Source organism: Bidens hawaiensis, unplaced genomic scaffold (genome assembly GCF_021521415.1).
Source record: "Bidens hawaiensis isolate Kalapana, Puna unplaced genomic scaffold, B.hawaiensis_p1.1 tig00018175_1, whole genome shotgun sequence".
NCBI classification, from domain to species: domain Eukaryota; kingdom Viridiplantae; phylum Streptophyta; class Magnoliopsida; order Asterales; family Asteraceae; genus Bidens; species Bidens hawaiensis.
Genome location: NW_027492751.1, coordinates 49,117 through 67,212, shown reverse-complemented (window position 1 = coordinate 67,212; position 18,096 = coordinate 49,117). Strand labels below are relative to the sequence as shown.

At 39.3% G+C, this 18,096-nt stretch overlaps 1 protein-coding gene across 2 annotated transcripts; it reads left to right on the top strand.

Moving 5' to 3' along the window:
* The first annotated feature begins 7,099 nt into the window (after positions 1 to 7,099).
* LOC143555601 (uncharacterized) lies at positions 7,100 to 10,897 on the top strand. 2 transcript variants are annotated; one of them, XM_077045122.1, is made up of 8 exons: positions 7,100 to 7,168; positions 7,228 to 7,330; positions 7,789 to 7,893; positions 8,476 to 8,561; positions 8,650 to 8,888; positions 8,972 to 9,152; positions 9,242 to 9,425; positions 10,432 to 10,897. In XM_077045122.1, the coding sequence occupies exons 1-8, from the start codon at positions 7,116 to 7,118 to the stop codon at positions 10,735 to 10,737; spliced, it is 1,257 nt and encodes a 418-aa protein (XP_076901237.1). In that variant the 5' UTR covers positions 7,100 to 7,115; the 3' UTR covers positions 10,738 to 10,897. The 2 variants fall into 2 exon arrangements, with proteins under 2 accessions (XP_076901237.1, XP_076901239.1); XM_077045124.1 differs by having other exon boundaries at positions 7,112 to 7,168; positions 7,228 to 7,301.
* Positions 10,898 to 18,096: the final 7,199 nt, after the last annotated feature.

Genomic DNA, 18,096 nt, shown 5'->3' with positions numbered 1-18,096 from the left:
ATGAAAACGGCGGGTGCGTTGGTTAAACCGAAGGACATGACCAAGAATTCAAAATGGCCATAACGAGTTCGAAAAGCAGTTTTCGGAACATCTTCATCGCGGATGCGCAACTGATGATAGCCAGAGCGGAGATCAATCTTCGAGAAACAAGAGGCACCTTGGAGTTGATCAAAGAGGTCGTCAATACGCGGTAAGGGATACCGGTTTTTAATGGTGAGTTTGTTCAACTCGCGGTAATCAATACACATGCGAAACGATCCATCTTTCTTTTTAACGAACAACACCGGAGCACCCCAGGGCGAAGAGCTAGGGCGAATGAATCCTTTAGCAGTCAACTCTTGAAGTTGGCTGGCCAATTCTTGCATCTCAGCGGGTGCAAGACGATAAGGAGATTTAGCTACGGGGGAAGCACCAGGGACAAGATCAATACGGAACTCGACTTCACGAGCGGGAGGGATACCAGGAAGATCATCAGGAAAAACTTCAGGGAAATCACGCACAACAGGGATATCGCGAAGCTTCTTCTCTTCAGCAGGCTTAACCACATGGCCTAGGAATGCAATATACTTCTTCCGCATGAGCCTTTGGGCTTCGGCGCAAGACATAAGTTTAAGACCACTGGAGGGTTTTTCGCCGTAAATATGAAGATCACCATTTTCTCGAGGTATTCGAATCAATTTCTTGGCGCAAATAACTTCGGCGCGATTCTTCGAGAGCCAGTCCATACCAATGATAACATCAAAGCTTCCAAGAGGCATAGGGATGAGGTCGATCAGAAAATCGTTTTCGTTAAGATTAAGCGTACAATCTTTAATCACTGAGTTAATTAAAATAATTTCACCATTAGCCAATTCAACTGAAAAATCTTCTTTTAAATCGTTGCGCGGTCGCGCAAGCTTCTGCTCGAAGGCGCGAGAAATAAAACTTCGATCGGCGCCAGTATCAAAAAGTACCGAAGCATAAAATCCGTTAAGCAAAAATGTACCATTAACTACGTCATTATTCGCTTGCGCTTGGTGCGCGGTTATATTAAAAGCTCGTCCACGCGTCACTTGGTTTGAAATCTGGTTCACCGGATTCGCCTGTGTGATTTGCACTTGTAGTCTCGGGCACGCGTTCCGGAAATGACTGGGATCACCGCAGTTAAAGCACGATCTGGGTCGTGGGTTTTGGTAGGTTGGTTGTGGGTTCTGCGGGTAGACTGGTGGTGTTGGCGCAATTGGGTTGGCGAGAGGGACTCTACAGTTTTCTGCAAGGTGACCAGCGCGGCCACATCGGGTACAAAGTCGACATGGGACTTGAGGTGGGTGGTGGAGTCTACAGGTTGGGCAAAAGGGATGGTTTCCTGTGTAAGGTTTCTTAGGAGGCGGGGCAGGGAGTGCTGGATTGGTTAAGGCATAGTTATGGACTGCAGGAGGTGCTGGGTAGGTTGACAGTGGGTTAGGCGCGTAAACTGGGGGTTGGTATGCGGGTTGCTGGACAATGGGCGGGTTGGTAAGCGCATAGGCCTTGCGCCTGCGCTTGAGGTTGTTACGGTTTGAGGGTTCTGGTTTGGTTTCTGTTGGTTCAGGGGCAGTCTTGGTGAGTTTGGTCTTCTCAGTTCCCCGCAGGAACAGGGTTCCTGCTCTGACATGGTTGTCGCTGAGCACAGCGGCCAACTCGATGGCGTCAGAGAGGGTAACTGGGTTTCTGGCCCATACAGAATCTTGAATTTCCATGGGGAGACCCCCAAGGAATTTCTCGATTGCTCGGCGTGAAGGGGTAACAAGGTGAGGGACCAGTAAGCTTAGCTCGTGGAAGCACGTCGCGTACTCGCGCGCTTCGCCACTGTATTGCTTCAAGTTCCAGAATTCTTCCTCCAGGCGCTTAACTTCGTTGGGAGGGCAGAATTCTCGCGTAAGAATTTCCTTGAATTCCTCCCATGTCATGCTAGAAGCAGCCTCTGCGCCACGCGCATGAGCTACTCCATTCCACCATGTAAGCGCTCTGGATTCCAGGACACTGGAAGCATATAGGGTTCGTCTGTCTGAGGGGCATTGGGTATGGAGGAAAGTGTTTTCAATCTTTTCGAGCCATTGGAGCATCACGGTGGCTCCTTCAAGACCTGTGAACTTTGGAGGGTTACCCGCGTTAAAGGACTTAATGTTATAACTCGAGGTATTGGTATTGTTTTGGCTCAAAGCTTGGGCTATTGCGGCGGCCATTTCCTGGGAACGTTGCTGTCTACGCATGCGCGAGGCTTCTCTTCTCTGAAATCGGCGAGATAGCGGAGGCATTCTATAAAAGTTTTAATTTTAGTTAATATCTTGGTTTTATCGCAAAGTATAACTTTATAAAGCTTGGTTTCACGGAGTTAGATGCTATCAAAAGTTAAAGTAAAATAAATGACCCAAAATGCAGACTTAATAAAGGTAACAAATTCGAATCAGAAATCGACAATTCATGCATCACCATGACTTTCCGAATTCCCAATTTAAAATATACGAGTAAACGAGTATTGGAGATTGACGATTCATGTATCACCATGACTTTCCAATCTTCAATATAAAATATACAAGAAAATGAGTATTGGAGGTTGACAATTCATGTATCACCATGACTTTTCAAGTCTCCAACCTCAGAACATAATCGTAAATGGAAATTGAAAATCAACTATTCATGTATCACCATGACTTTTCGGATTTTCAAATCCCACAAACGAATATGTAAGTAAAATCAATAAAAATCGAAATTCAGCCAAAATCGAAATATCGCGAAATAAAACATAAAATCATATACTGCGCAAGTGCGAGCACATTCATAAATAACGAGTAATTAACAATAAGCGCGCAAACATGAGATTTCTCTCATGCGCGAGAAGGGACTCTTAGGTATTCTAGGCCGTTACGTCTAACCACCTATCCTAAAGTCAACGAGCTCTGATACCAATCTGTAACACCCCGACCAAAGGCGGATTATACATCGGGGCGCCACATATTGTTTCATTACTCGTGACACTATTGGTGTCAATATTTATTAATACACATTTTATCGCGCACGCGCAGCGGGGAAAATAAAGAACATAAATCAAACATAAATCAATATATTATAAATTATAACATTCAAACATCATTAACTTGTCCTGATACATTTTAATTCTAGGTCCAAAAGTAAAAACGTCCTACGTGTCCACAAGCTCCAAAACAGCTACTGCAAACCTGAACATGTGTTAAAATAAACGTCAAACACTTGCGTGTTGGTGAGAAATCAAGTTTAATACAATACATAGATAACAATAAATCTGCGCGCAACATGTGTATGTCTGGTTTTCAACAAGGGTGTAATCTGATCGGGACCAACTCTAAGTGACAAGACTGCCAGTGCTCACAATTGAGCTCACAAACAAGACTAACTGTGCATGTGTAAACAAAAGAGAAAATCATAAACGAATGTTCTCCCGTGTTCATCTAATGGTACCATGAAAACTGCGGAATAGACCGTCCATACGGTTAATGATCCACACATACAAATAAACAGCCAAGTCTACGTCCTCAACACATGGGATACTGCGCGACTAAAGTTCATAAACAGTTTAAGACTCAAGTTTTGTATGAACACATGAACATCCCAAAGCATTTAAAATAAAAAGGGATTAGATACGAGATAACTCACTTGATAAACGATGCGGTGTAAGATAAAGCAAGAACCAACTTTAAACAAGCACAAGTTAACCTATAAATAAGATTATTGTTTTAATGATCTGTTTTAAGTCTTGATTATAAGTTAGCATAATTAATAAGTAAATTATTATATAATATATATATATTACCGGAAAAGCAGGGAAGAACAGGGAGGAAGACGGAGGCAGGAGAGGAAGACGGCAGAGAGAGCAAGGAGCAAGAGAACAGGAGAGATTAAGTGTTTGTGTGTGATGTGTTATGAAAATATTATTATTATTTATAGGAAAACCCTAGGAGACACAAATCCAGAAAAAGGGGAAAAGATCTTTAACAGGATCAAGCAAAAGATATCAAAAAGCAAAAGATATGGAAGATATGGCAGCTGCAGAGGCAAGATAAAGCTGTCAGGGAACAGTAAAAAGCATGGGCGGGTCAGATAAAGGTACTGGTCAAGCATGGCAAAAGCAGATCTCAAAAGATTATGTCAGTCACTTTATCTGTCAACCAATGGGGTTGGTACGCATGCTGCGCCGAAAGTAACTTTTCAGACATAAAGCAGATTAGGTCAACAGCTCAAAAGATAAGACAACTCAAAAGCAACGGCTAGCGCGAAGGCAGACACAGAAGAAAACTCAAAGGGTTTAACGCGAGAAGGCTAAGGCGCGAAGGCAGACACAGAAGGTCAAGAGAGCGCGAGCGCGAAGGCAGACAAAAACAACCTTAACGCGTCGCGGAAAGAACTATATTTCCATGCGCACTGCGGGAAGAACCACATTTCTTAGCGCGCCGCGGGAGGAACTAAGATTCCTAGCGCGCTGCGGGAAGAACTATAATTCTTCGCGCGTCGAGGGAACTACAAATCCTTAGCGCGTCGCGGGAAGCGTTCGTCTCGCGTATCGCAGGAACAGATGGTCTTCACGCAGGCTTCCTTGTAAGGAGTCTGGCGCGTGAAGCTGCCCAGACAACCTTAGGCGGGAAGGAACAAAGGACAAGCAAAGAGTTAGAAGAAAGAGGGAAACAAGGCGTAAGGGCGGGACGGCGACAAGAGGGAAAAGAAGGCGGAAAGAGAGGAGAGGGACGGGACAGCGGGAAGGAAACGAAAGGCGGGAAGGAAAATACATTAAAAATAAAGTATAAATACTAAATCATAAAAGAAAGAGATCGGGTCAGAGAAACGGGTACCTGGGTCGGGTCGGATCAGGGCAGATGTCACACTTGGAGTGGCTGAGATATGAACAAAATATAGACGGAAGGTGAAGGACGGCTGATGTTATTGAGGAGGAGTTGGGCCTGTGTTATCAAAACCCGGCCCAAGGACAAGCCCAAATACAAACCCAAGCTTAGCCAAGCCCAAACCCAAGCCTTATTACTCCTTACACTCAATCACTTGGGCCTAGCTAAAACTTTTTGATCGAAGCTGGAGACCATCCTAACTCGCTTACAATAAGACCCGAGTCGAGAAAAAGAAAAGAAATGCTAAAGTGATTAGGGTTTTGACATGGAAAGATAATATTAGGATAATCTAAAAGTCCTATATTACTAATACAATATTAAAGAAAGAAAAATGAACATTTAATAATTTAAAAGTCGTATACCTTAGGATTTATATAAATAATCTAAGTATAAAGTGATCTAATACAACGCCCATAGATTACTCCAGACTTAGCACATATATTAATACATGTACCATATATACAGTTAGCAGGACACAATTAAAGAAGGGAATTACAATAAACGGAGAAAGGAACAGGATCCTGGTGAGTTTCTAGCCCATTTCTATGTTATGTTTTCGGGGCTGTGTGCATACTCGATGTGATTGTTAATACATTTATCCTATGTGATAAGTGTATGCTTTATGTGATTATATGAAAGGTAAGAATGATTACTTGTCGGTACGTGAACGATCTTCGGATATTGCACGTACTGTCAAGTTATAAGGTTATGTATGAACTATGAATGATATGTATGTATGTTATGAATGAATGTAAGAGATAGAAAGGTAGAAAAGGGACTGAACCCTAATAATATCCAAGGCAGAAAAGTGATCAAGCCCTTTAATAATCTCGAGGCAGAAAAGGGACTTGACCCTAATAATATCCATGGCAGAAAAGGGACTGGACCCTAATACTATCCAAGGCAGAAAAAGGGACCGGACCCTAATAATATCCGAGGCAGAATAGAATAAATTAAAGTAGAAATTGAATTATGAAAGTTTGTAAGTATGTATGTAAAGTATGATATGTGATTAACTAGAACTCACTTAGCGTAGCTGACTTTTAGTATGCACGCAGATGAGTAGGATGAGGCAGCTCGCTTGAGGGGAACACGTGGCATTGAATAAGAGGCTGGCATCGGAAGACTCGAGACGTTTATCAGTTTATGTTTAATGTTTTGTTTATTTTAAAAGACAAAGATGTTTGTTGAAGACAAGTTATGTAACGTTATATGAATGTTTTTATTTCCGCGAATGTTTTTATTAACTCTAATGATTAGAACTATGTTAATGAGTAAATCCAACATCCAAATGTGAGGTACCGATAGCGGGGCCTTACACCTTAATCATTAAAAAGTTCGTCTCCTCAATGCAACCCCATTCTCATTCTCATCTGAAATATGATCCAACTAATCGTCGTTAACGCTGGCGTCACTAACCTTTCCTCTAACAACACTCTCCACCTCCGCCGCCACAAACTTGTACGTCTCGTCATAGGTTTTCGTGGCTCTTGAGAGCAAAGTTGACAGAGGTTCCGGCAGTTATGGTAGCAGTCGACGAAGGAGGAATTATGACGAAGTTAATGCAGATCTATGAGGGCAAATTTTAGTTTGAATTTTTAATTATATTTTTTTTAAATACAATGGGTAGTTTTGTCTTTTTAGATAACCTTATATTCCAATTCCATACATTAATGTAACAACCAAATACATTATGGATTTTCAATGAATTCTTCAAATTTCAATTTCAATTCTGACGAATTCCACGGACCACACCCCCCCTAAGTTTCAATATTCCTAAACCACAATTTTCTTTTGGAAGGGCCACCTAATGATATGGTGTTTAGTTGATTGCCCATCCACAAATGCTAGATTATACTAAATTTAAATAGTTAGAAGTGTAGGATTTATTGGATTTAAGGTGAGAAGCATGTTAAAAAAGAGAGAAAGAAATCACCAGCATGAAATTGAAGGTTCAAATACGTGTGAAAGTTAAAAATCTAGTAGTTCATGATGCAAATTACATGTGTCCCATTATCTCAAGACTAATCATATAACTATACCAAACAAAAAAAGTTTTGAAGTTAAAAATGTAGTAATTCTAGATCATTACCATTACACGTAAGCAATTTCAGATCTAAAAAATGAGTTTCCCCTACAAACACCTGTTCGTAACCCGATGAGCCAACGTCCGTTGTATAAACATTCACCTCCCGTAAACCGTCAATCACTGCCGGTAATAATATGGGAAACGCTCAGTCACCTGCCGCCGATCCTCGTTTCACTTCCGCCACCAGGTAAGTTATTATTACTTGATGTATTGTTTGTTATTAATAATAATAATTTAATTTCACAGATTGTTCTCTCAGAAGGAGCTGGATGACCTTAAATCGTTGTTCGATTCACTCGCCGCTCAGTCTCAAAGCGGCGGTAAATACGTCTCCTTCTCCGTATTCAAGGTTTCAGTTTCTTCCCTAATTTCATCTGTGTAAGGCAGAGCTTGGCTCTTTTTCTAAAGCTCCAGCTCGGCTCATTTATTATTTATTAATTTATTTATATGCGTTCTTATGTACTTTGAGAAAAACCGCACGTAGTACCTTAAACAAGCGAAAGCTCAGCTCGAGCTTGGCTGTGTGGTGTGAATTTAAAACATAGAACTCCAAAAGAGGTAAAACTTAAAATACACAAGGCTCTTTAAGCTCAACTAGCCTAATTGAACTTCCCATACAAGGCTTGAGCCTGGACTCAATAACTAAAACAACTTTATTTGAGGCTCGACCTTGAAAAAGCTCAACTCGTTTCGAATTTTTTTATTGTTCCGATCTCGAGTAGCTCGGCTTGTTTTCGCTGTTAATTGATTGTTAGGTTTTGGAAGACCTATGCCGGTTAGTATTGACAAATCGTTACGTATTGTTAGGTGTATACTGGAATTAAAGGTCCTCTTGGAGATAGATTGTTTGATTTAGTTACACAAAATCGGAAGGACCAACAACTCACATTTGAAGACCTCGTGATTGCTAAAGTATGTTACGTTATCTGTGTCTGTTATTATACTAGATGTAAACGAGACAAGTCAGAGCTTCATTAGGCTCGAGCTCGGCTTGTTTTCAGCTACGAGAGCTCGAGCTCAAGCTTGGCTTGATTTAAGCTCCTTTTCTAAAGCTTGAGCTCGGCTTGCGAATCGTTTTTTCAAGTTCAGGCTTGGCTCGTTTATGTATTTCTTAGTTTATATATGTTTTTAATTATTTCTATTTATATACTGTGAAAAACCTTAAATGAGCCTAAGCTCTGCTCGAGCTCGTGTAGGACCTTAAACAAGCCAAAGCTTGGCTTGAGCTCAGCTATGCAGTGTGAAATTAATACATAGAGGTCCAAAATAGGTTGAATTCAAAATCGGACAAGGCCTGTTAAGGTTGGACGAACCTAAACGAGCTTCCCATAGAAGGCTCGAGCTCTGGCTCGATAACTGTCTGTCTATAGTCTATACGTTAGATTTTGCCCAGTTTGGTATAATTTAATAAACTTATTAACTTCCAAGGATCTGATGCTCAAACTTTGGTAGTTATAGAGAATTTCATAACCTATTGTTTGAATGCAAATTCAGGGAACTTATGAAAAAGGAACTAAAGTTGAGATTGATGAATTTCTTTATCAACTATGTGACATTGATGGTGATGGCAGTTTAGTGAGGTAAATGGATTTCAAGTCTTATCGTCCTTTTATGATTATTCTCATGCAATGGTATTAACAGTCGTTGCTTTTCGGCATTGATTTGCAGGTCTGACTTGGAAGCTGTTATAAGCGGAATACTAGATACTATATCATCTCAAAAAGAAGATGAATCTTCATCATCCAGTCATAAGCCGGTTAACATATTCCTTGATGCTGCCAATTTTACAAAAGATAGTGAAGGAAACTCTGAAAAAAGTATGTCTTTTGAGGATTTCAGAAGCTGGTTACATCTTGTTCCATCTGCGAGAAAGTTCCTCACAAGCTTGCTAAAGCCCTCTTCTTCAAGTACTTATTTTCCAATAACGACATATTGTTTACTAATATTATAATATATCATCACCTTTATGTATAATTATTCCATTTATCAGATTCTCAAGTTCCCAATCTGACCCACCAAGAACACATTGATTACAATATGCTGTTATTAAAGGAAGAATATGCTTGGCTTATAGGAGGAGCGCTTTCACATCAAGAATTAAGTGAATGGAAACTTTTGTATCATAGTTCACTCAACGGATTAAGTTTCAACACGTTTTTGGGCAATATTTCGTGGGTAGCTTACTTGCTCAAGTTCATTTCTATCAACCGTTATAAATTATTATTTATGAACACATGCTGTTATGTTACTTGATTTGCAGAAACGCTGAAGGGCCGACTGTGTTGATTATTAAGGACAAGGAAGGCTATATATATGGAGGTTATGCTTCTCAGCCTTGGGAAAGACATGCTGACTTTTATGGTGACATGAAATCTTTCTTATTTCAGCTATACCCTAAAGCATCGATATATCGACCCACTGGTGCTAACAACAATATACAATGGGTAAGTATGATTTTTTGGTTAATGTTACCATTAAAATGATCTTTAATAGTGGAGAAGAGAGCTTGAGCTTGCCTCGTTTAGCTTTACAGAGCTTGAGCTTACCTCGTTTTGCTTTACAGAGCTTGAGCTCAGCTCGGCTTGCTTCGAGTTTTATTTCCAAAACTTCGGCTAAGTTCGTGAGAGTTTTAAAGCTCGAGCTCCATTAAGAGCTGGCTCCTCTCAAATTTTTAAAGCTCAACCTAGGCTTGTTTATTTGCATACACATATTTTTTTTTTCTATATATACTTATATTTATAATTTTATATATAACATAATACCCCTTATTTTAGTGATGTATAATCTCATTATACATATTATTATTTTTATAATGACATATATATATAGGCTTGTAAAGGAACACGAATAGAGCATGTTCTTGTTTTCTCTTTAACTTCAAACGAGCCAACGATCGATCACGGACATTAATGGACGGGGTTTTCTTGTCCGTGTTCGTTCGTTAAGAAAATGAACTTGTTTGTTCATTGACAACATAGCAGAACGGTTCATGGGCTGAAAAGTTAATAGTAAATGTGAACACAGATGAACAAACATAACTTATCTAAAATCAATTAATAGTAAATTAATAGTAAATGTGAACAAATCAACAATGTGTTGGGCTAAAAAGTTATTAAAACTACACTTTGTATTGTGCATAAAAAGTTTAATTAAATTATTAACGAACATAAATGAATGAACGTTGACGAACATAAATGAACAAAAACTTTTGTCGTATACGTTGCTCACTAAATTAACGGTCATAAACGAACTTCCCGCTTAACTTCACTGTCGGTTCGTTCACTGGCTTAAATATACATTTGTTACATTAAACAAATTCATCTTATCTATATAAATAACATTCAGGGTCGCTTTATGAAGCCCTGGGTCGTTTGTTAAACGAGCTTATTTTTAGATGCCTAAATTAATTGGTTAATGACAACGTCACAATATCTTTGTTCCTATATGCAGTGTGCTGTAAATTTCAGCTCAGACAGCATCCCGAATGGCATTGGTTTTGGAGGGCGTGCAGGTCATTTCAACTTGTTTATTTCATCAAACTTTGATAGCGGTCACACTTTCACGGGTCCCACCTTCAATAACCCGTGCCTGTCAAATAACAACCATATATACCCTGACGTGATAGAATGTTGGGGAATCGTATTAAAGGGAGCTCAACAAGAAAAGCAAAATGGTCTAAAAGGTACCGTGCTCGAAAGATTTAAAGAAGACCGTAATATGCTTAATTTGGTTGGGATTGCAAACTCGAGTGACTGAATTGATTGTTCTTGAGGTAAGAAGACCCAAAGTTATAGTGCCCGAATTTGTCATGTAATGTTTGCAAGAGCACTTTGTGAAACACTTTTTTTATGTGGAATAAGTTATTTGTAACATGAAATGGGACATTTTAGTGATTGTTCATATGCTTTCAAATACTTTATCATATGCTTAAGGACACGAATTCCATTTATTTGGTGTCAATAAAACAATTTGTTTTCTTTAACCTCACTTATGGAGAATAGCAGGGGTGACCAATTCACGGTTCCGAACCGCCAGAACAGGGAACCAAAACTGAATAGTTATTGTTTAAACTTTGAAGGTTAAATTTAAAATCCTATTTATTTAGTGGGCTTTCCCAACTTCTAGGTACGAGCGACCATCCACGTTCTCACTTTCTCAATTATATACAATCCCTTAACTACAATCGTTTTCCATTGCCCTAAATTTGTTTTAAGATATAATTGTTTTCTGTAATATTTTGAGCTATTCTAATATATTCTCAATCCCATCCATTAAAATATAATATGTTGATATGATAATGCTTTATTTTATGGATTGTCGCTTGTTTCTTGCACTTCTAATAGTTTATATATAGAAGTTTAATTGAAAACCGGTTCCTGCAAGAACCGCTTACACAAGAACCGTTTAATTCGGTTCCGAACCGAACCCGTTTAATTCGGTTCCGAACCGAACCGAACCGTTAAATATGGTCCGGTTCTATAATTAGCATTTAACGTTGCACAGCCCTAGAGAATAGGTGAGTGGTTGGCTTGTGGTGTGGTGAGTTGAACAATATTGAAGATGTTTCAAATCATGTGATTAATAATTGATCACGATTGGTTCATAATATTTAGATCAACATTCAAAAGAGTTTTTTTAAATTACTATCACAATGTTGAGAGATACATTAGCACTTATTGATAGTCAATGAAGTGAGAGTAGTAGAACTTTAGTATTCTACTAGCTACACTATCTTTTAGAGACGTTGCTCATTTATCGACCATCCTAAAGGACGCATTACCTAAGGACGCACTACCTAAGGACCTGTTATCTCAGTGGTTGTGGATGGCTATATGGCGCAATGTCTATAGAGGTAGCGTACCAAAAAGACCCAAAATACCCTTAAGTACCACCCGCGGGTCAGAAGGGAACTCCTCATATGACACCCGCGGGACAAATGGATCACTTGCATGACTCAATAAAGGAAGAACAAGGATACGTGTTAGAGATTATGCGCGGAAGGATCTAGACACCCTCAGAAGTCATTCGCAGGGTAGCATACCCGCCCGCTAAGATGACCAGAGGGCAATATCATATGACAGCTGTAATTAACTAATTACCTTCTAGAAGATTTACCAAGATCCTTTCTTGGAGAATACGTGACTCATCAGCCAATGAATGAAGGACAGTTGGTCAGGTTGTTATAACTGTCACACCCCGACCAAAGGCGGCGGAATATGCCTAGGTGTAACGATTGCCCATAAGCACATGACACTAATTAAAGCGACAATATTTAACAAACTCATTTCATTTCACATCATCGAAAATGTCACATAGCAAATATTCATAAATAGCCATAACAAGGTATCACAAAATATATCAAATTAAATATTGTTCATTTTACTAATATTCTAAAGGTCTTGATGACGTTTTCTTCATAATCCCAAATCAACAAAGATGCAAACTTGTAACATTTCATAAAATAAAGTTTATCAACACAAAGGTTGGTGAGAAATTCATAAGTTTGAGCATAATAGTATATAGTAAATAAAAGCCACGAAACTCGTATACGAAACAATAGATAAAAAGCAATAATTTGGATAAAATCGCTAATAGAATTAAGTTAGCGACATATAACTATAAGGGGATGCCAAATAGTCTAGGATTTTATAGTTATCGTTAATTGCATTACGTTAACGACACCTTGTATAAGGGGTTGCCAAATAGACTATGATTTTATAGTTCCACTAACCAAAAGTGATAAACACATAGGCATATAATCATAGAACACCAAACCGAGCAATTATTTAAGTAAAGTATACAATAACGTTTGTGGTTTAAGATTCAAGTATAAAACATTTAGTTTGAATAAGTATGAAATGTCACCCCCAAAACAAAAGATGGAAAACGGGGTATGAAAGTACTCAAGTTCAAGTAATAAACTTGAAAGATGATAATTTGAAGATTTTCCGGAACGGCGGGTTTAACGAACAATGCCTAAAAGGAAAGAAGTCTCGGATCTAGAAAGGTTGTATTGAAAGTTTTTAAATAAATAAATGTTGAGAAATGTAAACAATTAAAGTTCAAGGTTTAAAATGTAACTATTTAAGAACTTATAATAATAACCCTTTAAAAATGTAAGTTTGCTCGAAAACGGGTTAAAGTATCTAACCTTAATATTTACTCAACCTATGTTAAGTAATAAGGTGGGTAAAATGCAAGAATGCAAGTCCCTTTGGAATAAAGATACTAAAACGAGTTTTAACGAGTGTTTGGGTTGTTGGTTCAGGTCTTGACAATTGGTCAAACCCAAAGTCAACTTTCCAAAATATTAAATGTTATGAAATAACTCATAAAAATCCAATATTACTTAACCAAGTATGTAGATCTATTGTTTTAGAACTAACAACGTATGTTAAGCGAGTGTTCGGTTTTGTCGGTCCAAACTTTGTTATGAGATCAAGTTGGATCCAACATTTCCAAGTACTTAATAAAATAATTAAAATCAGTTTGTAAACTATTTTTAAAGAAATATACAAGTCTTGATAGCTAAAAACACAATTGTGTGTCTTAAGCGAGTAAAAGCCGGTTTAGTTCGGTTTGGTTTGGTTTCCATCTCACAATAAGTTCATAGATGGTTTCCACATGCCCAAATATTCAAGAACTTGTATAATAATGTACAAATGAAAATACTTAAGTTTTACAACCAAAAGTTAACAATAAAGTCTTTAAACACAAGTTCGCTTTTTGGTTCGAATCTAGTTTCGGGTTAAGACCGTGGTTAGATCTACAAACCCATAACCATATAACTCATAAAAATGATTTTAGAAACTTAGATATAACATTAAACATGTTTAAACAATTATTTAACAAAAACAAGTAAACAAAGTTCGGTTTACGGTTTGGAGCTAGTTACAGTTAAACCGTGTTTAGACTCTTCAAACCCATAACCATGGAACTTGTAAATAAACTAAAATGAGCAGAAGTTAAGCATGGTTAGTATGTATGAACAAGTTATATAAGTGTGTGTGTGTGTGTGTGTGTGTGTGTATATATATATATATATATATCAAGAACACGAAGCCTCTATGAAGCCTTGCCTTACAAGGTCCGAAACCTCACTGACCGGAATCGGAGAAGCAACTACCAAAGGTAACAAGGGGTGTATATTATATATATGTTGTACCACCATATTCAAGTATTATTATGACTATATAAGTTAATTAGAATGAAAGATTAAACTCAGTTTGACTTTTGGAAGTCAAACCTTCAAGAACACATAAATAAACAACCTTGAATCTATGAAGTTTGAGAGAGAATTTGTAGTTGTAGCAGGGGAACATGAAGGGAGATGATGGTGTATATAGGGTAATGTTGGTGGTCCAATATGGGTGTGAGATACAAGAGTTTTCATGCAAAATGGATCAAAACAAGACACAAACAAACAAATTAACGGGCTGCTACAGACCCTGTGGTCGCGCCACACGATGAAGGAAGGTATCCCCCATCGCATATCGCGATGGGGGTGATGATCAGACTTTTCCAACTTTTAAAAATGGCAGAATTGGCCCCTGTAGTTCGTTTTAAGTGATCTTTACGCGTTTTAAGGACCGAAAAGGATGTTTTCAAGACCCAACAAGTGTAAAACAATATTGTAACATAAAATTCATCATTTTGATTATATCATAAGTTTCGGTTTACAAAACGGGTCGGTTTACATGATTAAAGATTACAAAAGAATGTCAAAATAACCATGCACATGACAGGGTTATCTCGTCCTATCATATAGAGACACGTGCCTAGGTTTTTATAACCATGCACATGGGACGTATAGCCCAACCTATCACATGAGGGCACGTGTCTAGGCGGTTACAATAGCATCTTCTAGAAAGGGACAGCTGGGCCAATCACATTCCCACACCCTTCGGCTATAAATACTTCACAATCTCCATGAGGTAACACATTCACTTTCCACGATTTACTTAAAATACTTAGTACTTTCTCTGTATAAGAACTGTACTTTTTCCCACGCTGGAGGGTGGTTACGGGAAGACCCCCCATTGTACTTCCCGTAACGAGTTCTCGGTGTTGGTTTTGCAAGCTTCTGGCACTGGACTTCCGGAGGTTATGCTCATATTGTTTGTTAATTGTATTTGACCCTTCCCTGTGGACTCATTGGATCCAGGACCCGTTAAGGGGATCAGATCCTTGTTTCTTTATTGACACCATCCGTCATTGTGTTAGAACTGCATAAATTTTCTGTTGGTTTGTACGATATAAGTCAGCTTCCTGAGGGGCCGATGGAAACTTCTGTGTTTGCTAGACGTACTGCTGATGTTGAAGCACCTGGAGGTTCCACTCCTGGTGGCTTAGGATGTGTCACGGAACCTGGAGGTCCTACTCCGGGTGACTTAGGACGTCTCACAGTGGAAACTCGCCGGACCCATACAGAATTGGGTTTGGAAGACGAGTCCGACAATTCTGGGCCGGTGAGAACTCCTCATCGTAATTCCAGAACCGAAGGAGCTCTCTCTCCTGAGGGATGGTTACGTATCCAGCAGACGAGTGTTGTAGCAGAGTATGAGCGCATGGTGCGTGAAGAGCGACTTCGTGCTCGTACTCTGAATTATGATGAATCTTCCAGGAGATCCCCTTCTCCTCCTACAACTTTGAGGAATAGTCAAATTCGCGGAAGCCTCCAAACTGAGGGGTTTCCAGAAAATGAGTTGGTTAGGAGTGGACGTGGTTATCCTCGCAAGGTTACACTTCCACCCTCTTACATAGAGAAATTAGAAAGTTTTGATCCATCATACCGTCCGAGCGCTGTCAGCTAGGGGTGTTCAAGAAACCCGAAATCCGAAAAAAACCGAAATCGGAACCAAAATCGAAACCCGAATAAACCGATCCGAATTCTTATTCGGATATTCAGATCGGATCAATCCGAATATCCGAATAACTAATTCGGATTCAGATCGGATTCGGATATGGAATTTTAAAAAATTCGGATTATTCAGATTATTCGAATATCCGTTTAATCTAAATAAAAAACATGTTTTTAGTGGTATTTTCCAGTTTGGTATATTCATTAGACTATTATTTGAGGTTTAAAATTTAAATTTGTGTTAAAAGTAATTCGTATTTTCCGGTTTGTATGTTTATTGTGATTCTAAACTATTAAATGTTAGGCACAAAAAAATAGGAAAACTTTTTAGGTTTATTTCGGATTATTCAGATATTATCCGAATTAGATCCGAAATGAATTCGGATAGATTCGGATCGGATAGGAATATTCCTAATTCGGATCGGATTTCGGATAGGGTCCAAAAATTTTCAAATCCGAATAACCCGAACTGAATAACCCGAATAATCCGTTATCCGATCCGATGAACAACCCTATTGTCAGCTATTATAGCAGAGATAGCAGACTCCATGGTTGGGAGGGGACTAGTCGCCCGCGTGTGACAGTCCGCCATGCCGAATACCATAGTGACGCAGAGGAGGACTTTACCAAACCGTATCGTCCTGCAGTTTTCGCTGAAAAATCGAAGTTCATTGCACGTATTGCAATTGCTCCATTCACGGTCAATGCGAAAATCCCAACATCTGTAGGAAAATACGATGGGATGACTGATCCCAACAATCAGTTATTAAACTTTGTGGTTGTTGGAGGAGTCAGCGGTTGGACTCTTCCCTACTGGTGCCACATGTTCGCATTAACATTCACTGGTGCAGCACATGAGTGGTTTGAGAAGTTGCTGGACGGACAAATTAGGAATTGGGATGAATTTGTAGCCAAATTTTCCAAGCATTTCAGTCAGCAGAAGAAACACACTCGTGATCTTTCTGAGATATTAGATGTGGTGAGATAAAATAATGAATCCATCGAGGACTAGCTTCATAACTCGGTTCAACAATGAAAGTCTTAATATCGGCGGGATCAGCAAAGATATGCTAAGAGGAGCTTTCCGCAAAAATGTAAAAAGTGATGATTTGATTAGAACGTTGACTGGCAGGGACGGAATGCCCAAAACATGGGACGAGATAATGTCTGCGGCAAAACTGTTCGCAAGGACATAACGGACTTTGAGTTTTGGCAGTCAGAAACAAACGCCAAAAGTGGAATTCCAAATTCCGCGGCCAAATAACCAAGCCAAAGGAACGATTTGGTCAAGGCTCCAGCCTTTCGCGTAGTCATCAAAGCAATTCGATGCCAGATCTTTGATTGGCAACAAGAACAAGGTGGGCTCTTTAGCACGAGTCACCAACAATTGGACTCCACTGTCGAAGACCCCTGCAGAGATTCTTACCATTGAAAACATGAATTTCAGAAAACCCTAGCCACTCACGAGGAGATCATTCCTTGATGCTAAAAAGCACTGTTCGTTTCATGAAGACATAGGTCATAATACGAATGAGTGTAGAGCTTTGAAAAATGAAACTGAGGCGCCTGTAAAGTCGGGAAAACTTGGGCATTTGGTAAAAGGTGCAAGACCAGGGACTGGTAAAGCTCCCGTGCGAGATAATCAGGGCCCGCCCAAGAAACAAGTCAAGGATCTGAATGTTCACATGATAAAAGGCGGACACAAGGTGGGAGGAAATAGAAGAGAGTTTGATGATGAGGAATGGAAAAACGAGCCGGTGATCTTTCCGCGGGTCAAGGAGGACCTTGTAACAAGAATCCTTTGATTATCACTGCCCTCATAGGCCATTATCGTTTTGTGCTGGTGTGGCAATCATTCACATCAATCGCCACTGCTTCACGACCAAGAGTTCAAAACCCAACAAAGTTCCAAAACAAGTTAGATGGACTGAGCCAGAAAAATGGGTGTTGAACAAGAAATTTCCGGATCAAACGATAAAAATTGGGCCCACTATCTCTGAGATAGTGAGGAAAATTTTGAAGCGGTTACTGACGAGGAACGTAGACGTCTTTCCATGGCAACCCACAGACATGACTGGTACCAAACTTGGTTCGCCAATCCAGTCATTGTCCCTAAAAGCAATGGGACATGGCGAATGTGTATATATTTTAAAGATCTAAACAAGGCATGCCCGAAAGACTATTATCCACTGCCGGAAATCGATCTCAAAGTCGATGCTGTAGCCCCATTCAAATTTAAGTGTTTCCTCGACGCT